This window comes from Podarcis filfolensis, assembly GCF_964270895.1.
Source record: "Podarcis filfolensis genome assembly, chromosome: 8".
Taxonomy (NCBI): Eukaryota; Metazoa; Chordata; class Lepidosauria; order Squamata; family Lacertidae; genus Podarcis; species Podarcis filfolensis.
Genome location: NC_139611.1, coordinates 39,839,072 through 39,866,767, shown reverse-complemented (window position 1 = coordinate 39,866,767; position 27,696 = coordinate 39,839,072). Strand labels below are relative to the sequence as shown.

At 45.9% G+C, this 27,696-nt stretch overlaps 1 protein-coding gene across 3 annotated transcripts in view; it reads left to right on the top strand.

Moving 5' to 3' along the window:
• The window catches only part of GSE1 (Gse1 coiled-coil protein), a 428,548-nt gene that overhangs the window by 37,962 nt on the left and 362,890 nt on the right, over positions 1-27,696 (top strand). The window contains exon 1 of one of the 3 annotated variants that reach the window (XM_083626197.1): positions 13,176-17,673. The exons of 1 other annotated variant lie outside the window; for it this stretch is intronic. In XM_083626197.1, coding sequence (XP_083482323.1) covers positions 15,337-17,673 — 2,337 coding nt within the window. In that variant the 5' untranslated portion in view covers positions 13,176-15,336. Of the gene's footprint in view, positions 1-13,175; positions 17,674-27,696 lie in introns of those variants that run through there. One more of the 3 variants, XM_083626194.1, reaches the window with a different exon arrangement.

The window sequence follows — 27,696 nt, the reverse complement described above, 5'->3', positions numbered from 1 at the left end:
TAAACCTCCCCCTGATTTCTCCTCCATCCCCCTCTTCCCACTGGAAGTTTGCCAAATCTGTTCTAAAAAGAAGGGGGGACCTTTCAATAAGCTAGTCTTAGATGTTTGTGTTCATGTCACTGATGTGTGTGAAGAACAAAGCAATCTGATGAACTGACATATAATTTGGACAAAGCAGGAGACGGGAAAATTCCATGGGCTACTTTCTCTTCCATCCTGCTGGTTCCCAAAAACTTGCTGAAAATGCTGAGTACAAGCAACTGACTATGGGATGGAGTTGGGCAGCCCATCAAATCCCATGCCACTGTCCTGTCATCCAGTGTAGATGGGATGGGGAACTGTGGCTTCTGAAAGGCATGCCATTTCTAAGGCTGTGTACACACTAAACCATTTGTAGTGCAAAAAATGTATTTTTTATCAGCCTGAAATAGTTAATGCTTGTCCTCGACATGCTATGTTCAGTCTACTTTTATTTTAGATTCTGCTGTCCGCAAGGTACTTGCTACACATCTGAAAACCCTCCCCTCTATTACCTTGTCCATGCCTTTTCTTCCTTGTACATGGCCTAGGTGCATGAAGAAGGAAGTGGTGATTGCAGTCATAGTATACACTTGGGGCTTATCCACACTCATGGGTGTAGCCGGGAGGGGCAGGGGGCTGCCCCCCTAGATCAAGTAAAACAATAGAAAAACTTAACTAACTGAACAATCACATTGGTTCTGCCACCTCTGATTAAAGCCCTGTCCCCACCCCCAACAAAGTCCTGCCTCCCCCTAACAAAAATCCTGGATACGCCCATGTCCACACTTACCTTTTCCTTTCCATGTTCTAGACACAGCTCCATGCTTTAAAGCTCCATGTCCGAGTGCTTCCTTCCCCACTTTCCCCAGAAGAACTCGTTCTTTAATACTGAATCAGAGTGACTGGCAATTTGGGTTTTCTGTGGATTGCTGTTTGCTCTGATTCAGTGGTAAAGACTGGGTTTTTGCAGGGAAAGGAAGTGCTCAGACACAGTGCTTTAAAGTGTGGACCTGTGTTTAGAAACATAGCACAAAAGGAAGTCTGGATGATCCCTTGATGGATGCAGCGCCCATTGTTGTGACAACCTATGTTTGTTTTCAAATGGAGACCCTGCAAAGTAATGCAGAATCTGCCATGAGCTTTTCTTTTCAGAATGAAACCAGTTTCTCAAGAAATACTTTTTAGGGGCAACAAATATGCAATAGATCTAGATTATATGTGGATTATGTATAAATAAACAGTACATTAAAGTCTTCATTGATTGTAGGATGAATGGTTGTGTGTACACAGCCTAAGACTAGAGGACTTGCCTGGAACAGTGTGCACCTTTTCTTCCAGTGTATTATTCTTGAATTACATCTTTTTCAAGGAAATGTACTTCCTTCGCTCTGCCTCTCACTGTACAATGAATGCATACCTGGTCTTGTTCTGAACAAGGGCATCCTGTATGTGTAAGCTTGGCTGTCTTTGAGGTCCCTTGGCTTGAGCTTTACAAACAAAGACTTCCACCAATTCTTTTCAGGAGCACACTGAAAAACCTCTTAGACATGACCCTTGAGCCCAGGCTTCAGGCATTCAGAGAACCTGCTAGGAATGGAAGATTTTTTGGCCTTCTAATTTCCTTCCTTAAAATCACTAACTTCCGCCTGCTGTTGACAGTATCATTCGACTGAGTCACTGCAAGCTGCACTTGCTATTTTATTCCTGAGAAGCCTTCCATGTATTACTTATTTGGAAGTGCACAGCCCTCTGTGCTTGGGCATGCAACTTTACACTCTTTGAACCATTTCTGCATGAGCAATGTAAGGACCGATAGTAAACTTTGCAAAGTGTCCCTGTGCCACTTTGAGAAGGCTCTAAAGGGCGGGGCCACTTTGTCATGTTATTTCCAACAGGGGATTAGACTAGGTGTCAAAAATTGTGCGTGTTAATAGCGTGTGAAGTTTGGCATGCTTCAGGAAAACAGATTGCAGAATGGAGAGCTTTAAAGCATTTCTTCACAGCTTTGCCCCACATAAAATAGTGGCTAACCAATTTCTTCCTGTATTGAGTAAAAGGGAAAAGTTGCCTTTGAAAAAGCCACTAGTCTGGCTGTTTCTCCCTAGGAGGACTGTAGTAGTGACTCTGTCAAAATTTGTGTGCAGTTGCTGACCCTTCTCGCTCAGTTTTGATAGAGTCTTTAGAACAGAGCAAACTGTGTCCCAGTTGATAGTGTTCCTCTGTGGAGAATACCTGAGACCATGTTCATGATAAGCTGTTATCCTCACTGGTTTAAGGATGGTACAATAATTTTTGTTGCCCTTCAGTTAATCAGAATTGCTGTTGTTCCCCACTTGTGCCTTATTGTATCCTCTTAGGAGCATAATGATAAACAGTGCATTAGATTATCACAGACTGCCCAAGATACCATTTTCTCATTTTAATGTTTAATATCTTTACCTCTTCTTTGCTTTCTCCCCTTTGCAATGACATTTACACACTGGGCATCTGATAAGAGACCAGAAGGCTTTCAGTGCTCTTGCCTAGAATGCAGGGGATATGAGTCCAGCTGATGAGTTGCTAAGTAGATGGTTCATTTGTACCTCCTTTAAAAGTTCAGGCAGTGGCTTTTTCTCTCCAAGACATTTACACAGCTGAGGCTTGCAGCCCTTACATTTTGGCGCTCCAGGCAGTTACCCAGTTTGCCTTGATTGCTGGGCTGGCCCTACACATGGTTAGACTTATGTGGAAATGAGGGCTCACTCCATCACTTTTCAGAATGCCTCTGTGCACCACTCAAGGTCAGGCTACTTCTATTCAGATCAAGAAAGAATTCTTGATAGCTTAGTAAAACCTTCATTGTGGGACAAAAATACTCCTTGTGGGGAAAAGGATGAGCCTACATTTTTGCATAAAAAGTATCAGAACTGTGCAGCGCAAGGTATAGTAAGAACATAAGAAGAGCCTGCTGGATCAGGCCGAAGGCCCATCATCCAGCACTCTGTCCTCACAGTGGCAAGCAGAACCTCAGTGCAACTGCCCTCTCACCACTTGTGATTCCTGCAACTGGCATCCAGAAGCATACTGCCTCTGACAGTATGAAAATAGCCATCATGTCTAGTGGCCATTCAAGGTAAATTGAATGATCCCTTTTTTTAAAAAGCAACCCTTGATTAATTACCGGTACTTAACACTGTCTGCCTATTTATCCATGTGATTGTAGCTTCTGTGTGAAGATTCTTGTACCAGGGATTGGCACTTGCTGCTTATGACCGTGTAGTGCACAAGCATGCTGACAAAGGCTTTCTGACAACAGTGTTCACATCCACGTCCTTGGAATTAAAAGCTGATTTGCCTTAACGGAACTGCTCATAGTTTTCTAAACTTCTTCGTTTTTCAATTACAGTTTGGGAGAATTTGGATAGTTTTTTTGTTTTCGAAAGCATCGCAGTCATTCTTCTGCATTGACAGAGCACTTTGGCATATGAACTTGGCACAGTGGAGATGAAAAGAGAATGCTTTAAAAACCTCACACCATACGGAGGCACTTGGCTGGCTTCAGCCTTTGCAGGCGGGATGCCACTCTCTGAGTCACAGCTGCATGCTGACCTTTGGACCGTTTTTTACAGGAGAGGGCAAACATCTCCCCCCTTGTAGGCTTTTTATCTAGACGGGCTCATTTTGAGCCCTTCACCAGTACTTCCTCTGAGAGTATCTGCATTTGCTGGTGCTGTTAGCTCCTGGTGGCTCTGCAATTCAAGGTGTATGCTCTTGGAAGCATTTGAGGAAACAAGTGTTTTACATCTTTATACTTTCTGCTATTTCACCCTATTTCAACCTACTGAAAGAAAACCAGCTGTTTTTTAAAATAATAATAGTAACAACAACAACAACAACAACAACAACAACAACAACAACAACAACAACAGTAATAATAATGGAGACTGCAATCAGTGTTTCCAAAATAATTCATTCAATATTTTTCTGCTGCTTTTCAGGCTACAATTAGCCAGCAAGTAACAAATGGTTCACTTAGTTAGGATCAATGTGACAAAATCAGTTTTCTGCTCCACTGTCACCACATATCCAGTCTGCAGAAGTAGTTCTAGAAGGCTGATCCAGTTTGAAAAGAATGAATACCACAAAAAGAAAGCTTCTATGATAACTTGGGAGGCCAAAAGACTGAAAGGTGAAGTGACTCCAGTTCTTAGCCTCCCCCAAACTGCCCTTCCCTCAGGTAGATACTTTATTTTGATGTGTTGCCTTCCAGAGGAGATTTGTCCTCTAGATGATGAGAGGGTAGCATTTTTTGATGCAGTCGCCACAAAAGTGCTTTGCGGAGCAAAGAGACTCTGACAATCTGTGCTCAGCAACATCCGTCTCAGAGCCAGGATGCTGACAACAGTGCTCACGGCAGCATCCTGGCACCAGTGATGGCACAAGGGAGCACTGCAGTATCACGCCAGCTGTCTGGGATGCAACTGGACAGGTACTTTTTTTAGCATAATCAAAAAGGAGAGCATGGCAGGGGCTTTCAAAAAAGATACTCCAATGTTGAAGCTGTGGGTTCTCCTTGCATGAGAGCACCACCATAACAAATGTAAACTAGTTTTGAACCATCGCTCAGTTGTTGTTTTTTGAACCGGCAGTGTCTTCCCCAGCATGTTCTTCCACACAAGGTTTTCCCCTGGAGATTTTAAAAAGGCAATTTAGCATCAAAACACACCATCCTTCTTGAATTCTAGTGTCCAGAGATGAACTCTTTAGTCCAGGTGAATTTTCATCTAGAATTACTGTTGAAATGCACCCAAAAACCTGGAATGGGGGTTGAATATCACTTGTACAGTCCCTTCTAAATCCTGAACTGAAACCTTTCAGTGGCCATTCTGAAATCTGTCCATGCATTCATTTAATTTATGATATGAATACAATCATACTTACATGACAGCATTTTATGTTCTAGCAAAGTGAACTGGTGGTGACTGAGCAGGGAAAAGATGGTGGATAGCTTGATGAAGACGTTAACCCATTATGCAAATCTGTTAGAGAGCTAGAAAAGGTTCAGAAAAGGGGGTGGGAGAATCAAGACAGACAAAAGAAAGTACTTCTTCATGCCGTGTATAAACTATGGACTTCATTCCCACAAGGTGAATGAGATGCCAAATTGGATGGCTTTAAAAGAGGATTAGACAAATTAATTGGGGATTAGGTTAGCAATGGCTACTAGCCAAGATGGCTGTGTTCTACCGCCACAGTTGCAGTATATTCCTGAATGCCAGTTACTGGAAATCACAAGTGTGGAGAGTGCTGTTGTGCTCAGGTTCTGCTAGCAGATGTCCCAGGGCATCTATTTGGCCACTGTGAAAACTGTCCTGAACTACACGGGCCTTTGGCCTGCTCCAGCAGGGCACTTCCTATGTTTTTATATCAGCCTTTCAGTGCCAAAATCATGTAAACAGACACGGACAAGAATGACTGCTCATAATTCATCAAATCTGCAAAATTCATAATGTAGTGAAAGGATTTGTGAGTGAACACTTGCAGAGCTTTAATTTGACATAAAGATTAGAAATAACTGAATTGATTGATCTGCAACTAGAAATTACTGAAATTTGAACTGACAGCCGAGTTCCCCGTGAAACTTAATTGCTCATGCTCAGCAAAAACAATGGCATAAATTGATCGAGTGGGTTTTGTGCATACCCTGACCCATCTTTGCTGAGTGTTTCTGGTTAGCTTGTGTGAAGGGGGAGAAGAATGCTGCTGTTGACATAGTCTAAAATAACGCTTTCAAGCTGCAGCCTTTCTTTTTTGTGTAACACAAAAATGATACGAGCTGCTTTGGGCAGAGTCTGACCATTGTTCTATCTAGTGGAGTACTGATTACTTTGTAAGCAACTCTCCAAGGTCCCAGAGAAAGGCCTTTCCTGGCCCTGCTAAGATCTTTTAACCAGAGACCCAGCCTTGGACCTTCCTCATTCATAGCATGTGCTCTACCACTGAGCTATGCACTGAGCTCTCCCAAATACTTGGGGTTCTGCCATTAGGAGATTAATGGTCCATCTAGCAGAGTCACTGTTATCCTGCCTGGCTGCAGTGCTCCATGATCTCAAGCAGACACGTTTCCCACCCCTGCAATCCAAGAGGCTATATGTCAGCTTGGAAACAGACTGCTCTTTGGGAGATGTACCTAGCAAGCTTGCCTACAGCTTTGCTTGTGATAAAATTAGACTCTGACTGTGTCCAGGGGAATGTGTATTCTCGCTGCTGTGGGCATAAAAAATAGGAAACCATTTGAAGGAGGAGCAAAGCAACCACCTTTGATTTGCAAACCAAACCACCTGTGCTTGTTTTTGTTTATTAACAGCGTGTCCTTCTCTGGCAAGCTGACAGGCCAGCAAATGGCAGCACCTGTTTGCCGCTATTTTTCACCTCCGTCGGATCTCAGCTTTCTTCCCTTATAAATATTAAGGGGCAACCTCGGCATGACTTTTTGGACTAACGAAAGATGTCCTTTCTGTGCCTCTCATCCTTACTTCTGGACACAGCCATTCTGGCTGAACTCCCTGTGAACATGATATGTGGGCTTTGTGTATCAGATTCCTGGGAGTTACCTCCCTCCCTCCCTCCCTCCCTCCCTCCCTCCCTCCCTCCCTCCTTCTCTCTCTCTCCTGCCACCCCGTCAACTCTCTCCCTTGTTCAGTTTGTGCACAACCCAGATTTTGTCTTGCTGGGGTTGCATTCTCATGAATAAGGACCAATGGTAACTCTTATGCAGAAAACAATGAAGGTTCAATTTATATAGACACTGTTTCTTAAATAAGCAGAGGTATTCCATATCTCTGTAGGGGAGATCCCCAGGTCCCTTTTGCTGTTGCTCTCTGGCATGCCATGCATAGTTTCCAGTTAGCTGATTAATTGAAAAGTTACAGCTAATTTTGGCCAGTATTTAGGATATATCACTTCAGGGTTTGTTTAAAATATAAGTAATATTATAACCATAGACTGTAATGTTTTTGGTTTTTTTACTTATACAGTAACTTTAAATATTGGGCTTCCAACTGTGTTTTTGAGCCAGGTTAGATGGCCTCCTTAATAATAAAAAATAGTGACAAATTGAATTAAAGATGCCTTGGAGCACCCTGGTGGTCAGTCTGTGGCATTGCCTCTCCATTTCTAGTTGCTTTTATTCTTAAAGGCAAGGACAGAAACAGAAGAGCAGTGGAGCCCTGCCTGGGACTTGACAGAAGTGAAAGGCATTTAGCTAATGAAATCACCCAAGTGAATTAGCGGAGCAAAGGAGTGCTCTGCAGTACTTGGCTGAAACGGGCACAACATTCAACTGACTTCCAGTCTTGGGACAGTCATGGGAAAACAAACCTGACATTCAGAGACTGTGCAGTTAATCACCAGCTCTGTCCCCTGACCCCACTTTCCAAAGCCTTATCTTTCCAAGCAAAGCTGCAGCACTTGAAAACCAGCCAAACTGTGTATGTGTCTGTGGTTTTTTTAAAATAACAAAAAACTTGCTCCCCATCCCTACTGAAATAATGGGGCTGGAGACTGGTTTTTGCTTGTTTGTTTCATTTATTGAATTAATGAATTTGTATCCCAGCTTTCCAATTACTTGTATTAGGTGGCTTACATCAAAAGTGTAGCATCCATAAAAACCATCAGAACAACAATAAAATCAACAACAGTGAGGCCAAAGCAATAAAAAGCGTTAAAACCAATTAGAAAATCTCAATACGGGAAGGCAGAAGGAAGTAACCAGATTTTAAAGTTGAACAGCAGAGGTGCCAGGTGCATCTCTATAAGGAGGGTGTTTTGCAGATGCAGCACTGCAAAATAATAATAAAAAGACCGTGTCCAGTTGCCACCTGTCTAATTTGCAAATAGCCATGTTTGTATAGAAGAAGGTGATTCTTTAGGCTACCCTGACCCCAGACCATTTAGAGCTCCATTGGAAAATACCAGGAATCAGTGTAGTTCCTTGGCTAGAGATACATGCTCAGAAATACTTATACTCCAAGTATCTCTATAATACGGGCATTTTGAGCCAGGGTTCAGCAAAGTTTATTTGGTCCCAGAACCTTTTTTTTATTTCCAAGGTGAAGTAATGTGACATGTGTATAAATAAAAATAGAGACAAAGGGCATCAGAGAGAATACAGAATGCTTTTCATTTTTCACAAGAAATTACACTCATCCCTTGTATATCTGGCATTGGGGCATTCAGATCAGAGAACACAATATTGAGGTCGTCCTAAATCCTGCCATGATCTTCTTATAACAACTAGACCTTACTTAAAGGGACAAAAACTATATAAGCTGCCCTTAGATCACATTGCAAACCTTCCATTGCTTTTGGTTACCTTTGGATACCTTCAGAACAGATGTGGGGAACCTGCAGCCATTCAGATGTTGTTGGACTACAATTCCTATATTCCCTGAGCATTGTCCATGCTTTCTGATCCAACAACATCTGGAGAGCTATGGGTTTCCCATCCCTGCTGTAAATTAAAATCTGACCCCCCCCCCCAATGTAACAGTGTTTTTTTAAAGACCTCTTCCTTCCCTTTGCCAATCTCTGTTTTCAGCTAAACATTTGTTCCTGTGCCCTTCTCTGCTCCCAACCCACCCTTGAATACCAGGGCCACCTGCGAAGAAAGCTGAAATTTATCCCAGGAGGAGCAGTAGACTCTCTTCTCCTGAGTGTTTTCTGAGCTGATGTCATACAATCTGTTTGATTTTGCAGCCAGTTGTTATGGGGAACATCACGCTTTCAGCACCATGAGCGATGACATTTTCCCCATGTGCAAAATGCAATGCAGCTGTTGTTAGAGGAGCAAAGGCTGCATCAGGGAGGCCAACTAGTTAAGACATGGGCGGATGCTGCCTGTGTGGGAAAGTAGTCAGTCAATCACCCATTTGGAGTTTACTGCAACTGAGGACTCCTCTGGCCCAGTTGTTCTTGCACTCTACTAATGAATGACAGGCTATTCCAGGGGTCTCCTGGGGATCTTTTGCTTTGCTCTTGTGCTTCTCATCTTCAGTTGCCTTGGCCATGTACCTCTTCCATGGAGTACTGGTGAGGAGCCACAGGCACACAATTTGCATTCTGAAAGTTCAGTCCTAACTATTCAGTTTTTTTTTTAAGGAAACAGGTAGCAAGGGTGGGAAAGGGCTCATCCAGACTTTGTTTTGCACTGAGCTTTCCAGGCACAGGTTCATGTTTTAAAGCTCTCTGTCCAAGCTGCTTTTTATTTGTCCCTGTGCTTTCTCTGGGGAAACCCATGTTTTACCACCGAATTGGAGCAAATGGCAGTCCATGGAAAACCTGGTTGCTGTTTGCTCCAATTCAGTGGTAAAATACAGGTTTTCCTGAAGACAAAAAAAAACAAAGAAAAACAAAAACTGTGCTTGGACATGGAGCTTTAAAGCCCAGACCTTTGTCTAGAAACGTAGCACAAAAGGAAGCCTGGATGAACCCAAAGACTTACCTGAGGCCTGGAGAACAGCTGTCACTCAATGACAGTGCACAATGTTTGGTGCAGCTGACCAGTGATCTGCCTTAGTATAAGATGACATTGTATGTCTTGGTAGTAATGGAGTTCATGGGGTTCCATGGCAATCTATGGGAGCATTTTTCTTTTGATTCATTTCTCTGAAACTGAGCTCAAAAGTGAATGCCACAAGGAAAAATCCCTGTTCTATTTTCTGAGGCTCTGTTTGTTTGTTTGTTTGTTTGTTTTTACTAAGGGAAGTTTACTGGGGGAAAGTTAGTTTGAAACCTCCATCTGCCAAAGAGGCAGACTTAATCACTGTGGGCACTAGTTGTTGGTGCCCCCTGGACTGGTTTTAAGTAAAAAGGCAGGCAGGGCAGACGGGGGCTATTTGAGGGCAGGCTGAGATGAGTGAGGGCAGTGCTCCATTTCCCCTAAAGGACCAGCCTCCACTGACTGGGTGGCAATACTAGGCACAAAGTCTAACTTACAATTGGTGGTGTACTGTTCCCCCCAATGACCAAAATTCCCATGGTAATGGGAAGACATCCAAATGAATAAATGCTGTAGCAATAGGTGACATCAGCAACTGTCACATGGACTGGGTAAATCCATGTTCTAGTCATGAGAGATAAAATATGTAGATACAGTAGTTTAAATGACGATCTCCTAGAACAGTTGATCATTAAACTGGCCAGAGGGGAGGCAACCCTGGACTTAAATGGTGTCCAGGACCTGGTGTGTGATGTGTTGCTGTCCAGTTCAACATATATGTACTGTAAGTGGACAGTTGTATTCACTACAAATTGCAGAGCAGATTCCTGTACCTGAACTAATTTTCTCAGGAAGGGAGTTCGTGGAACTGAAGCAAGCAGCAGTAACAAGTGACAAATTTCTAGGCCTTATTGACAAATTAAAAATGAACAAATCACCAGGTCCAGATAGTATCTACCCAGTATGTTCTGAATTAGCTCAAATTTGGAACTGATGATATTCTAAGAAGAATATGTAGCTTGTCTGTAAGGTCAGTCTCCATACCTGAAGGCTTCCCATAGGCGTATGGTTGGTCATTGTGAGAACAGGGTGCTGGACCAGATGGACAGCCTTTCTTAAAGTTTAGGACTTCCAGGTCTAGGCTTTCTTTGAAGTGATTTTAGTCTAACCTTTCAAATTTCACAATTAGCTGTAGACTTAACAATCCAGGACAGTTTTGTACCACCTGTGGCTAATTGCCATTTTCTCCCAGATGACTAGTGGATATGCTGGACCCCTGGTCCTCAAACAGCCAGATTAGTCTTCTTTTGGTGAAGGTCTGGCACAGTAGGCACAGAAGGCCATAGCTTCTCTTTCACCATCTCCCATTTTACGTGGTTGTTTTGATCCTGTTCTTCCTCTAAAAACTTCATGGAGGTGTACAGGGTCCCCCGTCCCACATTTTAGCCTCAGAAGTGCCTGTTCAGGATGATTATGGCTACATGCACATTAATGCATTTGTAACACAAAATTTTAGAATTTCTCAAAATGGAATTGTTCATGCTTTTACTCAAGGCTATCATGGCTACCAACCACAATGGCTGTGTTCTACCTCCATGGTCAGAATACCAATTGCAGGAAACTACAGGAGGGGAGAGTGCTGTTGTGCTTATCTCCTGCTTGCAGACTTCCCATGGGCATCTGGTTAGTCATTGTGAGAAAACTGGACTAGATGGGCCACTGACCTGATCCAGTGGGGCTATTCTTAAGTTCAAAATGCTGCTTTTCAATCTTCTGTGTATTGTTTCTAGATCCTGCAATCCACAAGAGTGAGTGTGGTTGAATTGTGCATATCTGAAAACCCTCCCCTTGATTAGGTTATCCAAGCCTTATCTGCCCTATGCATGTTCCATGTGAATGAAGAAGGAAATGGTGACTGTGATCTTGGTATATGTCCACCCACAACATCATTGGTCCCATCCTTTGCTGCGACAACCTACTTGTTTTCAAATGGACACACTGTAGAATCCATCTGCCTTGAGCTTTTATTTTTGGATTGAAATCAGCTTCTCAATAAGTGCTTTTCAGGGTGGGATTATGCAACAGGTCTATATTGTGTGTGAACTGCATAAAAAAGGTGCTCAGGAGCCATTGATTCTAGAATAAAAGGTCATGAGTATGCAGCCCAAGAGTTACTGACATATGGTTGCCCCATGAGCTATGAAGCAGTCGTTTGAATTTTGCTCTGACACTCTTATCCATTATATCACCCTGCATCTCTTTCTTGAGCATTGGTACAAGTAGTGCAGAGAGAATTCTGGTGTGTAGGGTGACCATGTTTTGTATTTTACAGAGGATAGTTCCCTCTTTCAAGGGTTGTCAGAATACAGCCCTCTATTTGAAAGACTGCCAGGTTCAAGTCTGATTTAAAAATGAAGAACCCTATGAAGGGAGAACAGGTGGGCCCTGAATTTGCCTATCAACCCTGGACAGAAGGCACACAGGTCGTCTGGCCCCAGTCTTCCCTACAATGATGAGACTTATTGTATTCCTATTTAAATGGTAGTCATTGTTTCTAAATCTGCAGCTATACTTATAAATTAGGACATGCAAATTTTATGCAAATCTCTTTTTTTAATGATGCAACTCCTCCTTTTAGGGCTTGTCCATACTTCGCTTGTCCCATGCCTAGAAAGCATGGGTCCAAGTGGTTTTCTGCTTGCCCCTTGCTTTCAGGGCATGGGTCCAAGTAGTTTTCTGTTTGCTCTGCTGCTTTCCCTAGGAAAACCCCTTCTTTACCACTGAATCAGAGCAGACATCAATCCACAGAAAACTCAATTGACATTTCCTCCAATTTAATGGTAAAGAGTGAGTTTTCTGAGAAGTAAGTGAAGGGGCAAGCAGAAATGTGGACAAGCCCCAAGGCAATGCATAAGAGGCCACCTTACTGGTGCCAAAATGAGGCTTTGCTAAGGCAGAAGAGAGCTAGTTGTGAAGGAAATGTGATCAGTTTTAAAAGATGTGAAAAAGTTGGTTAAAGTTTTCCAAAGTGTAAACACAGGAGAGTAATAACTGTTTTGCTGGGTCAGGCCATGGCCCATCTAGTTCTGCATTCTGTGTCTAATAGCGACCAGCCAGTTGCCCTTCAAAGCTCACATGGTAAGAACCTGCCCCTAGAGTTGGTAATAGTTATATAAAAAAGGTAAAGGACCCCTGACAGTTAAGTCCAGTTGCAGACGACTCACTCTGGGGTTGCAGTGCTCATCTCGCTTTACAGGCCAAGGGAGCCGGTGTTGGTCCGCAGACAGTTTTTCCAGGTCATGTGGCCAGCATGACTAAACCGCTTCTGGTGCAATGGAACACCAAAACCAGAACAGTGCACGGAAACGCCATATACCTTACCGCCAGAGCGGTACCTATTTATCTACTTGCACTTTTTGGCATGCTTTCGAACTCCTAGGTTGGCAGGACCTGCTAGGTTGGCAGTAGCCACTGATAAACCATGTCTTCATGAAACTATTTCTTTTAAAACCCTAAAGCAATTGCCCATAGCCCCACTATACGTACTTTGTTATAACCTTTTCCTTTCAGTCTACACAGCTCTAGAATGATGGAAAAACTAGCAACTTTTTGACATCTTGGAAAGTTATAGTGCAGATGGCTCTGAAATGAAATTACTCCTGTTCTGAGCAGGAAAGAATTGTGCTTAGTGGCTTTTTTAAAAAATGACACCCTCTACATTCTTTTATTTGGCACAGGAAGAACTACTCCAGAGACAAATGCTGCTGGGGTGCTTCCACATCAGCCTTTTTCCCCCCTGGCGCTGATCTCAGCCATTCACTCAGTTTTTACAGAGAATCCAGATGGCATTGTTTCCAGATATAAGCTATAGGTTGCTTGTCCTATTGTATGACATGGTTTGCAGCAATTTCCCTGACTTTAAGTGCAATTGCCATGCCACCCTTTGACGTAGTGACTTTGACAAAGTGCTGTTGACTCATCTAGTGTGGAAGTGAGGTCAATGACCATGACACAGTTTGTGATGGCATTGCTGAAACCTGGATCTCTGCTTTCTTTGCTTTAAAACTGGGATAGGAAGCCTTATTTTTTTAACCCAAGGGCTGAATTGCCTCCTGGGCAAGCTTCTGGGGGCCACATGCTGGGGTGGGTGCGGCCAGAGGCAAAAGCAAGTAGAGCAATGCATATGACTCTTACTTTGTATAGCAGACTGCATTCCAGCCATGCCAAAGTCAAAGGTTTCTACAGTCACACACCCCTCTCTGTGCTCCAAGAAGGCAAGGAAGAGGCATGATCACAGTTCGAGGACATATTTCAGTTATGCAAGAGCACTAAATGAGGGCATTGGAGCAGGGCTGGTGATGGGTGTGGCCTAGGGAGAGGGGTTGTGACCTGTCAAGAGTCTCAAGAGCCATTTAGAGAGACTGGCTGTTCTGCATCTTGCCTGTAGTTTCCCTTTGCATCACCACTATTTCTTGTTGATGCCCATCAAGCCCTTTCCAACAGGCCAGAGTTTTGTGGATCAGCTGAGAGAGGAGGCAGGGAATTAAATTTGGTTCCCAAACATCTGATTGGGGGTGGTGGCAGGATTTTTGTCTGTGTTGGCTGGATGTTCCTCCATTGCTTTTCATTTTAAAACAGAATAATGAATATGTAGAAATAAAAACGAGCCCTTAATTTGCAAATGCTCTAACAGTTGGGCAGAGCTCTCCAGATGGGACTACAGCTCCCATCATTCCTGCTCACTGGCCATGCCAGCTGGAGCTGATAGGAGTTGTAGTCCAAACGCATCTGGAGGACACCTTCCTTGTTCAGCAATGTTTCCCCAGTGTTACAGCATTATTGGGGGGCTATAAAACCAGAACATTTGTGGTATAAAAAGTTTGGGGAATTCAGCAGGAAGTGATGCACTGATTGGATATGAAGCTGTGCCACCACCCCAAACATTTTGCAGGCTGAAATGGTATTGAAAGTGGGATGATAGCATTATGAGCACAAATATTATTAATGTGTAATAGAAAGAACTTAATAGGTAACTAGTCTTTGCTCCCGTTTGGCAGATGAGAAAAGCGGAGGCTGAAGCAGCTGTACAGTCCAACAAACCACTCCAAGTCTTTAGTAAGAACTGGAACTTGAATGTTGCAGGTCCAAATGCAAACAAGAATCTTTCTACAGCCGCACGAACCTCTTTATATTCTTTCGGCTTCAGAAAGGTCTTGTGACTCTGGGCAGGCGACGGCCGCGAAGCTCCTCCGAAGCGGGGCTTTCCTTGTGTGATCGTTGGCCGCCAGCCTGAGCAAGGAGGGAGAAGAAGCCCTCCCTCCCTCCTCCCCCCAATGCAGATTTTGGCGCGCGGGGTGGGGGAGAGACAGGCGAGGGGGCTGGTTTATTGTGGAAGCCGCCGCTGCTGGTGGCGCGGAGGAGACCCACCTCCAGGGAGGGAGGGAGATGGCGCTGCCGAGTTCGCAGCCAAACTTTGCACAAGAGGCGGCTGCTGCTCCTCCACCCGGCCGAAGTTAGCTCTGGAGCGGGACGCGGCTGGCAACCGTCTCCAGCCTTTGCCCGCAGGAGCGCCCCACGCCAAAAAACAACCCCCCTCCGCCAGCAGCAGCCCGGATCCCAGTCGCTTCCCACCCATTCCTAAAGTGGTGGCGGCGGCGGCGGCAGCAGCAGCAGCAGCAAGTCTGCAGATGGGAACCAACTAATCGCAGCCAACTCCGGCAGCCCGTCTCTCTCCCAGAGCGTGTCCGGCCACCCGGCGCCTGCAGGATGAGCGATCAGCCCTGGGGAGCCTCCCGCAGCCGCCGCTCCCGCCCGGGCGGGGACTACCCGAGGGCAAAATGAGCGATTATCCGGAGAAGGAGGCGCCGATCTCGCGCAAGCAGCGCTTGATGGCCGCGATCGCGTCCGGGGACGAGCGTACAAGAGCAGCGGCGAGTGGCAGCTGCTGTCGTGCCGAGTCCCCGGCGGCGTTGGCGGCGGCTGCCTCCGCCTCCTCCGACGCGGCGCTCTGCTGCTTCATCTGCGGCGGCGGGATCAGCCGGGGCAAGGAGCTGAAGCTGCAAGTGAAGTACCCCCGCGACAACCAGCCTTTTTTCCCTTTCCTGCAGCACCAGGAGCCGGCGCCCGGGGCGCAGGAGGTGACTCCGGAGGGCTGCGCCGTGGTGTGCGCCGTCTGCCGCTGCTTTCTGGCGGAGCAGTGGGACTCCTTCGAGAGGACGCGCACGCCGGTGGAAAAGCGCATGTATTGGCTGAAGCGGCCCTACCAGTGCGACGGGCCGGCGGGGGGGCCCGGCGGGCTGCGCAGGGGCCCCCAAGAGTGGAACCTCTCCTACGTGCTGGGCGCCGACGACGAGCGGCGTCCTAGCAGCAGCAGCGGCCGGAGCCAGCCGGCCGACGACGACGAGGAAGAAGGTTGCGGCGCCGGCGGCGAAGACTCTGAGCTTTCCTCTCTCTCTGACGCCGGTAACCTCTCGGAGCCTGACCTGCGTTCCCCCAGCCGGAACAGCGGCGCCAAAGGCAGTCCGGGTTACTGGCGCGTCAAAGAGCGCGCGGTGCCAAGCGCGCACATGGGGAGCCGCGCCAGTTACCGCGAGTGGAACCAGCCGCCGCCGCCACCCCCAGAGGAGGCGGCGATGGCGGCGGCCCCCTTGCGCCCGGGGAACGGGCTGCCACCGGCAGAGAAGCCTCGGAGGAAGAGGCAGCGGCGGGCAAGACTCTGGGGAGCCGAGGCGCCGATTTGGAGAGCTGCTCATGGCGCGCCAGGGGGCAGCGGCGGGAGCGCACCGGTGGCCTTCAATACAGCAGGAAGAGGCGACGGGTTGGTGGGCAAGCGACCCCCGGGGGAAAGTGGCCGAGAGCTTTCCAGTTATTGCTCCTCCGAGGAGAGCGAGATCAATATCACCAGCGACGAGGAGCAAAAAGAGAATGGCAGCGCCCTCCTAGCGCCCAGACCTCTCTGGGGGGCAGAGCTGCCATCGGTAGAAGTCGTTTGCTACGTTTGCGGCTCCCTCTTGACGTCTACTTCCCAGCACAGGATTCACGTGCAAAAGCAGGAGAAAGCCTCTAAGGCGCCTTTCTTCCCCTTCCTGTGGTTGCACAGCCCTCCTCCGGGGGCTTTACCCATCAGCACCGCTGGTAGCACCTTAGTGTGTTCTTGCTGCTTCGCTTCCCTCATGCAGCAGTGGCAAAGCTTTGAGTTGGCCAACGTGCCTGTCCTGCAGCGGCTCTATGTAGTACCTCTGAACGCTGTAGCCCCCAAGGCTAAGAGGGAGACTCTTCCAAGAGAGGAGGTACTGCCTGGACCCATGCAGCTTCTCCAGGAAGCATGTTACCTCTGTGGGGAGGATTGCACCAAGGATGGCCGGTCAGTCTCTGCCAAGATCACCAACGGCAATGCCAAAACAACCATGCACTTCCCCTTCCTCAGCCTCCTTCCTTGCCCTCCAAATGCCAAAGGTCTCAACAAGCACTGGGAGGTCCATAGCTGTCGGAAATGTTATGGTGTGCTGCAGGACCTGTGGGCCATGTACCGGGCTTGCCACAATGAGGAGTTCATCACTTCGGTGCAGAGCTTCCTGGGCAGGTATCATCAGGTCTTTTCAGCTGGGGAGTCCAACAGCATTGCCCGGCATCCTGGTTTGGCCAAAGTGGGCTTGGTGACCATTTGCTACATCTGTGGAGCTGAACTGGGAGCAGGGAAGGAGTTTCACATCAGTGTCAACCCTCCAGGCCGCTTTGGCGAGAAGGAGCCATTCTTCCCATTCCTCACAGTTTACCCACCAGCTCCTCGGGCTAGGCCTGTCGATTCAACTGGAATAGTGGCCACATGTGTGCTCTGTTACCATGATCTCTTGGGGCAGTGGATGCAGCATGAAAGCAACCATTCCCCCCATCCAAGCAGTGCCTGGTCCAGGCAGTATAAAGTGGAGACTTTTGTCTGCTTCTTCTGCAGGCAAGAGAAGAAACGATGCCTTGGATTAAAAGCAGTGCAAGTTGCCAGGCTGCCAGTGTTCCTGTGCTCTTTACGGGTGCCTAGCAGCTTGCTGGTGGATGACGGTAAGCAGCTGACCATCGGAGCATGCGCTGAGTGTTCCGTACTGGTGCTGGCTGGCAAAAACACAGTGTCCAGAGATCTCTGTGCTGCACCTGCAATGGCACCAGCTTCTCTCCAAAAGGTAAGCTGCCTGGTTGACCTTCCAGTGGAACTGGAATTATCTGCTGTTGCTCTTCTGCGAGCTTTGGCTGGAGACAGGTGCCAAACTGTTGCTTTCTAGCAAACCAGCCGCTCCAGAGTCATTGACCTCATGACTCTAAAAAACCCCACCATGGATCTCTGTCAAGGTGCGTGGGAGAACTGTAAGCATGTCTCTCCTTTTTTTAAGCAAGCACTGGCTGCTGGAAGGCTTTCTCTTAGGTGACTCACTCAAGACCAGAAGCTAACAAGAATTCTAATGCTGGTGCCATTCTACTCCTGCTACAAAATCCTATTAGGGATTAGCTTCAACATTAGCTTTTTAGAGCTGTAAGAGAACTCCACAGTTTCCCAACTATGATGCAAAGTGCTTTTTTCTTGAGGTGTTTTTCTGTTAATGGGCATATCAGGTGGTCGTCCCCCCCCCCCCGTGCTAATTCATGTATCTTCAGAATACAGGTACAACGGCTGGAAAGAATCCCAGAAGCAGAACCATGGTAGGCTGTGGCAGCGCAATGCAGAGTTCCATGTCACAATAAACTAATTAGTAGTGCACAGGACTTTCTGGAGGGCACTCGCATGCCCACTTATGGTTTAGGTTCCTTAAAAGAGTGAATCTGCAGAAGTTAGTAGTCCACCAAATGTGGGCTAAAAGCCGTCCCCTCTCCTCCATGGCTGTTTTGCTCAGCATTTAAATGTTCTTGTCCAATTTGTCACTTACGCTAGGAATTTGTGGCTTAACAAGAAAACATTTGTAAATCATATTTGCCTAATAGCCTGAAGGCAGGTCCTCAGGTGGCTGAGTGGCTGTTAGAAAGCTGATTATAGTGCTTTTAGTGCTTTTTATTTTATATACTAGCTATTTACATTTCTCTAGTTGCTTAGTCTTCCAGGTGTGCAGTTCAGCTCCACAGTGTGCAGATGTCCGGATGCTTGTCTAGCAGCAGATTCCAAAGCATTATGGGTAAGGGGGGGGTCTAATCCCTGCCAGTCAGTTCAGTGTGGAAGGTGGGAAAGTAATGGGAGTCAGGCTTCCAAATAAACCTGTGAGCAACCAGGAATGCCAGTAGTTATATTTCTATACCGTCCTTAATCCAAGGATCACAGGGTGGTTTACCATATAAAAACAAGAAAATGCATGACATAGTAACAAAAACAATAATAGATCATAGATTGTTTAATTAGATAAAGGCCTGAGAAAAGAGGAATGTTTTTGCCTGGTGCCTAAAGATATGCAACAAAGGTCCCAGGCAACCCTCCCAAGGGAGAGCATTCCACAAGCAGGGAGCCACCACAGAAAAGGCCCATTCTCATATTGCCACCCTCCTGACCTCTTGTGGAGGAGGCACACTAAGGACCTCGGATGATGATCACAGGGTCCAGGGCTGTGGGAAGAGACCATTCTTACTCTTATTGGCCTGCCCCTGTGCCTCTTTAACACCAGCCTAACATGCACAGATCCAACAAATGAAGTTTTTCTGTTTTGTCTGCATGCCAGGAAAGGCTTCGCTTGCTAAATGTCTGCCATATCAGCTGCATGTTGTTGAAAATGTGGCAAATTATGCGGTAGGGTTTTGTGTGTGGGGTAAGTAATTTGCAGTCCTTTTAAAGCCAAAAAGTGAAACTTGCCTTCATACAGGAGTATGCAGAAGACCAGGGTTGACGTGCAAATGCACTTCTCATTGAATATGGGAGAGAGAAAAAGAAATTTTGATGCGCTCTTAGGTAGTAGTTGCTCAGTATGTTCCAGACTGGCAAAGATCTGTCATTTCTATGCAATAGCAAGTTTCCTTCCTTGCCTTAAACACACCATAGAAATTTCCTTTTCTGATTGGAGGTGCAGTATTCCCTTCATGCATATTCTTATCTCTTGGCATTCAAAATCCTCATGAGTGTGTGGTCATCTCTGACTATGATGCAACCTCTCCCCATTGCATACAAGTAGACTAGCATGTGGCAATGACTTTCTGCAGGAATAGCCTCTGTCATTTCTGTGGTTTTGCACATTGCAAGGGGGACAGGGAAGAGAACACATGGATAAATCACACCTCCTATTTGTGTATGTTTAGGAAAAATTGCCATGGAGGAAGTCTTGTGTTGACTACCTGGTAAGATGTGTGAGAGTGACCCCCACATATCAGACTCTCCTATCTAGCTCCCAGGGCAGAGTCTGAAGGTATGTGATTCAGCAACCTTGATGAAGCTAATGAGATCTAGGTCCAGATCTAGGTCCAAGCGGGAGACTGCTTGGGAACTTTATGTCTGTAACCCTGAGTGCCATCATGAGAGAAATGCAGGATATAAATACAATGAAATATACCGTATTATCTCCTCATGGGAGAGATAGTTTGCACTAACATGTTAATCCTAAAGTAAAGAAAGTGAAAGCAGAATTTATGGGGGGTGGGAAGGAAACTTGATAATGGGTGAAGCTGATTTCAAGAGTGTTTCTGTAACCAGATTTCTGAAATATGGCAACAGCATTGCTTTAGCAACAATCGCAGTTGTTCAGCTTAAACCACTTGTAGAGTGTTGATTTCCAAGTCATGCAGGCAGACGATGAAGTGGCCTCAATACTATTTAGTGCTTGCTTGTGGAGCCTTAAAGGATTGGACTATCAATGGTGACATATTTCTTGGCCTCAGAGCCAAGCTTTTGAGAGAGCCCAAATAAGCACGCTCCCTAAGATAGGAACTCCCATTCTGCCAGCAAATGGAAAAAACGGAAGCCCCAGGATCCTTGAAGGAGGTGTTTCCAAGCTGACTGGCTTCATTCCCTCCCTGTGGGAATGTGTCTTTTTAATCTGAAAGTCAGCTGTGTAAGTGGAGGGGAGAGATTTTCATGCTCCTATGACTTAAGAAGCCTTCCAGAGGGCTGTTTGCTTTTCATCTGAGCTTCCATCCCCTTGGCTAGAGAGGACAGCTGCTGATAATAAACTCACGACAGGCCTTAACGAATGACATTGCAGGACTGTAATAAAATGTGATCTAATATTTGAGCTGCCTTCCTAACCCTGGGCTCACCATTTGAGTCAGCCCCACTGTACAGAGGCTGCTGTAGTACAGTGGTACCTTGGGTTACATACGCTTCAGGTTACATACGCTTCAGGTTACAGACTCTACTAACCCAGAAATAGTGCTTCAGGTTAAGAACTTTGCTTCAGGATGAGAACAGAAATCGTGCTCTGGCGGCATGGCGGCAGCAGGAGGCCCCATTAGCTAAAGTGGTGCTTCAGGTTAAGAACAGTTTCAGGTTAAGTACAGACCTCCGGAAGGAATTAAGTACTTAACCCGAGGTACCACTGTACATTCAGTACTGGGAGGAGATAGGCTGTTTTGAGACATTTGTATTCAGATTCTTTTGTTTGTCTGAAAATCATTTTGCCTTGAGCCGGTGGGGCTAGCAGTCCTCTTTTGAACAAGCATTGGTGTTTAGCATGGTTGTTCAAATCAGCTCTGGGGAACTTTGCAGCTCCAGACTTAAGCAAAGCCTGTGGTTGCTTCAAATCAGTATATATGAAGTTCAGTACAGTGGTACCTGGGTCCAGCATCTTCTTCTCACAGTGGCCAACCAGATGCCCATGGGAAACCCAAAAGCAGGACCCGAGTGTGCTGCAGCCCTCTCCTCATTTGTGATTCTCAGCAAATGCCATTCAGAGGCATACTGCCTCCAATAGTGGGGATAGGAACATAACCATTGAGACTAGTAGCCACTGATAACCTTCTGCTCCATATATTTGTCCAATCCTCTTTTAAAGCCATACACTACACCTTGGGGAAATCAAATTCCAGAGTTTAACTATGCCCCGAGTGAAGAAGTGCTTTCGTTTGTCTGTCCTAAATTTTCCAACATTCTTTTTTTTTTTAATAAGATATTTATTAAGATTTTTAAAAGTATTACAATAAAATGAAAAAAATAACCAAAATACAAAATAAAAATAATTAAAAACACACAAATTTTCCATTGCTTATTTTCCTTTAGCTTGTTTCCCAGACCTCCTCATACCTCCCTTTTTTGTATTCCACCTCAAATTGTTGGTTCAGCAAATCCTTGCCATTATGTTTTTACCTATTTATAACCCTTTTTTCATTAAATTTTCCAACATTCAGTTTCATTGGATGTCCATGAGTTCTAGTGTTATGAGAGAGGGAGACAAATTTCATCTAACCACTTTCTCTACACCATGCATACCTTTGGTTCCCTAATCCCACTGTTCCTAAAACTTCTGTGTAAATCCCTCTGTTTCTCTCAGTGATTCATAATGTGTTTCTTGTTCCCTTTTATCTTCCCAAGTGAGCCCTCTGTCTCTTAGGTTCTCTGCCCCTTAGGCAGCGGAGGCTGCTGCCCCACCAACCTCAGCCTGTGCTCAGCCAGCCCCCACCTGCCTGCCTCTCACTTGCATCCAGTCCAGGGGGTGGCATTGGCTTACTCCTCTTTAGTCCCAATGCTGCCCTTGTAGAAGTCAGCAGGGAGGAGGTTGGGGACAAAACTGGAATTAGTTGCCTCTGGCTGTCCTGGGCTTTGGTTCGGCTAACTTTTGATCTCCCTTGCATTCTGCTTTACCAGTCCTTGTGATCAGCAGTCATCTCTGCTTCTAGGACCTCCTCCTGGTCAGCCATCTAGGCCTGAGCCAGCCCCCATGCAGCTCCTCCTTCCCTAAGTAGTGCATGGGGCTTTAATCCCAGTCAAACAGACAGCTATCTCTTCTATCCCAGAAGTTGGACTGTGAACCTTTTGTTGCTTTGTTCCCCAAGTAATTGGAATGTTCCATGCCAGCGTTCTGGCTCAAACAGTTGCTGTCAGATGCATCATTGCCGCAAACTCAATGCAGTACAGATATATGTGAAATGGGAATGTATCTGTACTCTGCATCTAACTGGTGTGTTTTGTAAGTGTTTGAATGCTTAGTGGTGTTCAGGCAAAAAGAGCTTTTTATCTAAAGTATTGATCTGTTTCTTGTTTTGCCATTGCTAGGGTTGCTTTGACTGAGCACCTTGCTGGATTTTATTTCAAACACTGACCAGCTGGGGTTGGTTGTGGGTCAGGCTCCCCCAAAGGAGATGGTGTTTTGGAGAGACTACTGTGTCTTACTATTTCTGCTCCAAAGGACATAAAGTACTTCCTCATACAGTGCAATTAAAATATGAAAGTAAAGCTGCTATCCAACAGGGAAACTGACAAACTAGCCAGCAAAACAAACGGCCAAGTGGAAAACCTGTGCCTTGCAACACCCTCCTCAATGCTTAAAAGATTACATTGGGCAGGGTGAGGAAATCCATATATATCTTGTGGGGAAGTTTGCTTTGCAGCCTTGAAGCAATGGATGTGAAGACTCTAATCCTGGTTGTGAAAGTTCTCGCTTTTCAGAGTAGGAGGAGCAGGGGTAGATAATTTTATTTGTAAAATTTGTATATCACTTAATTGCCAAAACTATTTACACAGAATCTTAAGTATGCATTCAAATGTTCAATAAAAGTCAGAAGTTAAAACAAGTTGACCTAAAAAAATCCAACTATACATACAACATACACTTTCACACACATGTGCACTCACGCACATATATGAAAATTATCTATTAAAATGCTTGTTAGCCTTACATTTCTGGGTAAACAAGTAGAGCCAGCATAGGAGCTGCTATGAGGCGAGACAGTCATCAGGGGGTCTAATTTGGCCCTTAAGTCCATTTACCCTGAAACCCTGCCCATGTGCCAATCAGCTGACGCAACTGTGATGTGTGAATGATGTCAGCTGATGGGCTAGGGTTGGTGGGGTTCAGTTCTCTGTTGGCTGCACCTGTCAGTTTCCCACAGGGAGCTGGCATGCACAGCCAAAGCAGCAGGGTTTAACCCCCACTTATCAGCTGATGAACATGTGGGGGGGGGGGTTAAACCCTGCTCAGTTTGGCTGCAAATGTCAGTTCCCTTGCTGATGAGCGGAGAGTTCAGTCTTGCTTGGTGCTGTTTCTCCAGTTTGTTCTCTGTAGAGAGTAATCATGACCCCTGCAAAGAGTTATCATGACATCAGATGACTAACAGGGGGGTGGCCACTTGTCAAAGTTGGCCTGTGGGGGTTGGAGGAGATAAAGCTCTGCTCCACTGGGCCAAAATGTTTTCCTACGCCTGCTTGAAGATACATGAGTCCCATGTTGTATACAGCCCAGATAGGGAATGCGTGTGTCACCAGACATTGTCATACTACAACTCTAGTAATCCCCAACCGATGGCCATGCCAGCTGGTGTTGCTGGGAGTGGAGTCAACAAACACCTGTTGGTTCTCCACCCTAGAGGTAGGACTTCTTGGGGAGGGACCACAATATGCTGCATGCCAAAGGTACTAGAGTCAGTTGCCAGTAAAAAGGGCAGATAACAGGTGAGTAGAGTGACTTTCCTCTGCCTGAGATCCTGGAGAGTCACTGTCAGTCAGAGCAGGTAACACTGGGTCAGTTGGGCAGAAAATCTGACCTGGGGAAAGGGAGCTTCCTATGTTATGCTCACAGTAGTCGTCTTGCATGCTGTAGGTGCTTTATACTAAGAGTTCTCTTCTATCTGGTGTGGCCTAGGAATGTACTTTGCTGTTCCTTTATGCTTGGCAAGCTTCTAGCATTTGCAAGCATTTCTCTTTCAATTTGCTGGGGCAGCTGCTGAAGGAGTCACAGGATCAGCACACACTGCCTGCCTTGAGGAGGCTGAGACAGAGAAACAAATGTGATTGATGTGTGCTGCATAGGAATCCTCTGGAAACAGCGCCTCTTATAACTGCAGCAAAATGCACAATGGGGCTATAGCTCAGCGGCAGAGCATCTGTTTTGCATGTAAACGGTGCCAGGTTAAATCTCTGATACCTCCAGGTAGGGCTGGGAATGTCACCAATCTGAAATCCTGGAGAGCTGCTGCCAATCTGTGTAGGCAATACTGAACAAGATAGGCCAATGGCCTGATTTGGTATAGGGCAGCTTCCTGTGTTATCATTAGTGTAGAGAAACTGAAAGTGAAGCTACAGAAAGTCCTGGGCAAATCTGTGCTGCAGGCTTAAACTGATTGAATGCATTCCCCACTTTGGAAACCCCACTCCTGAATTTTAGGGACTCTATTATTGTGCAGGGGGCAAATTCTCAGTGTCTTTCCCTAATTACAGTTCCCATCTCAGATTCTTTGGGAGAAACTATGACAAACTGATTAAAACAATGTAGATATGCCCAATACATTGTCCTGCACTTTACTTAAGTGAGTTTTGCAGCTCCTTTACATGGGATAGGCACCTAATCCATACCCTGGGTAAGACAAAAACTAAGGGTAGTATCAGCTAAGAGTAGAATCACTGAAATGTATAAACCAAGTTAGTCATTCCTATTCATTTACTGGGTCTACTCTGAGTAAAACTAACATTGGATACAACCCTTACATGTTTTTTGTTTTTACATTTGAGTCAGTGTTGCTTCATAAACTTAAATTTGAGTTACATGTGCTTGCCACCTGGCTTTGGGCAGGTAGCTGATTCTCACCCTCAGTCTGCAAATGGGATTGGCCTGCCTAGCTTGAGAAACACTGGCTTGGTTTTTTTAAAAATTTTTAATTATTATTAATATTATTACTCATACCCCGCCCATCTGGCTGGGTTTCCCCAGCCACTCTGGGTAGCTTACACCACATATAAAAACATAGTAAAACATCAAACATTACAAACTTCCTGATACCGGGCTGCTTTCAGATATCTTCTAAAAGTTGTGTAGTTCTTCATCTCCTTGACATCTGATGGGAGGGCATTGCACAGGGAGGGTGCCACAGCTGAGAAGGCCCTCTGCCTGGTTCCCTGTAACTTCACTTCTCATGGTGAGGGTACTGCCAGAAGACCCTTGCAGGAGAACCACAGTGTCTGGGCCGAGCAATGGAGACACTCCAGATGTACTGGACCAAGACTGTTTAGAGCTTTAAAAGTCAGCACCAACACTTTGAATTGTGCTCAGAAACGTACTGGGAGCCAGTGAAGATCCTTTAGGACCAGTGTTACATAGTCCCAGCAGCTGCTCCCAGTCACCAGCCCAGCTGCCTTATTCTGTATTAGTTGTAGTTTTCAAGTCACCTTCAAAGGTAGCCAGCCCCACATAGAGCACATTGCTGTAGTCCAAGCGGGAGATAGCAAGAGCATGTACCACCCCAGTGAGACAGTCTGCAGGCAGGTAGGGTCTCAGCTGGCATACCAGATGGAGCTGGTAGGCAGCTGCCCTAGACGCAGAATTGATATGCACCTCCATGGACAGCTGTGAGTTCAAAATAACTCCCAGGCTGCACACCTGGTCCTTCAGGGGTACACTTAACCCATTCAGGACCAGGGAGTCACCCACCCCCTGTCCCCCCAAAACAGTACTTCTGTCTTGTCAGGATTCAACCTCAATCCATTAGGCGCCATCAAACCGCCTCTAGACACTCACACAGGACATTCACTGCCTTCACTGTTTCTGATTTAAACAAGAGGTAGAACTGGGTATCATCTTCATACTGGTGAACACCCAGCTCAAACCCTCAGATACTCTCTCACAGCAGCTTCATACAGATGTTGAAAAGCATGGGGGGAGAGGACAGAGCCCTGAGGCACCCCACAAGTGAGAGCCCAGGGGTCTGAACACTCATTCCCCAACACCACTTTCTGGACATGGTCTAGGAGGAAGGAGCAGAACCACTGAGTAACAGTGCCTCCAGCTCCCAACTCCCCTAGACGGTCCATAATGATACCATAGTCAGTGGTATCAAAAGCTGCTGAGAGATCCAGCAGAACTAGGAAACAGCTTTCACCTCTGTCCCTAGCCTGCCAGAGATCATTGACCAGCATGACCAGGGCAGTTTCAGTCCCATGATGAGGCCTGAATCCCAATTGGAAGGGATCCAAATGGTCCGTATCCTCCAGGCGTGCCTGGAGCTGTTCAGTGACCACATGCTCAATCACCCTGCCCAAGAATGGAAGATTTGAGACTGGGCGATAGTTGGCCATAGTGGCCAGGTCCAAAGATGATTTTTTTAAAAAAGTGGTTTAATAACCGCTTCTTTAAGCGGGTCTGGGAAGACTCCCTCACAGAGGGAAGCATTCATCAGCCTTTGGAGCCCATCACCCAGCCCAGCCTGGCTCACTTTTATGAGCCTGAATGGGTAAGGATCAAGGAGACAGGTGGTCGGTTTCACTTGTCCAAGCAGCTTGAACACATCCTCAGAGGTAACAGATTGGAACTGATCCCATGCAACTTGACTAGACAGGACTCTAGCACTCTCCTGCCCCAGTCCTGCTCCTACGGTGGAGTCTACCTCTTTCTAAATCTGAACAACTTTATTTGCCAAAAAAAAATGCAAAATTATTGCAGGAGATCTTGGTGTCCTCACCAGGCCCCAATTGTGAAGGTGGTTCTGTTAAATTACGAACTACCTGAAAGATTCCGCTGCTACTGTTTTCTGCAGATGCAATAGAGGTGGCAAAGAGGTCCTCTTCGCTGTTGCTATCGCCACTTGGTAGGTTCGATGTTAAGTTCTAACCCATGTTAGAACTCCGATTCAGAATGAATTTTCTGTCGCCGGAAAACCATGGCTTGTTTGATGGTCTGAATCCTGTATAGCAGCTTAACTATAGTTTGTTTACTGCCAACAACCTGTGTTCTGAAACCATTATTCTAGATTTAGGTAGGTAGCTGTGTTGGTCTGATGCAGTCAAAATAAAAAAAATAAATTGTCTAGTAGCACCTTATAGACCAACTAAGTTTGTTCTGGTATAAGGTTTTGTGTATCTGAAGAAGTGTGCATGCACAGAAAAGCTTTTACCAGAACAAATTATTTGGTCTATACAGTATTAAGGTGCTACTGAACAATTTTTTAATTATTTTTATTTTTATTCTGAAACCATGGTTTGTTGTTGGATTGTGAACCTTGGTTTGTTTTAACTTTGATATCGTATTAAGTGTGAATCCAGCATGATTCCTTCATGATAGCTAATTAAGCCACAAAAGCAAATTGCAAGATCAGCTGGA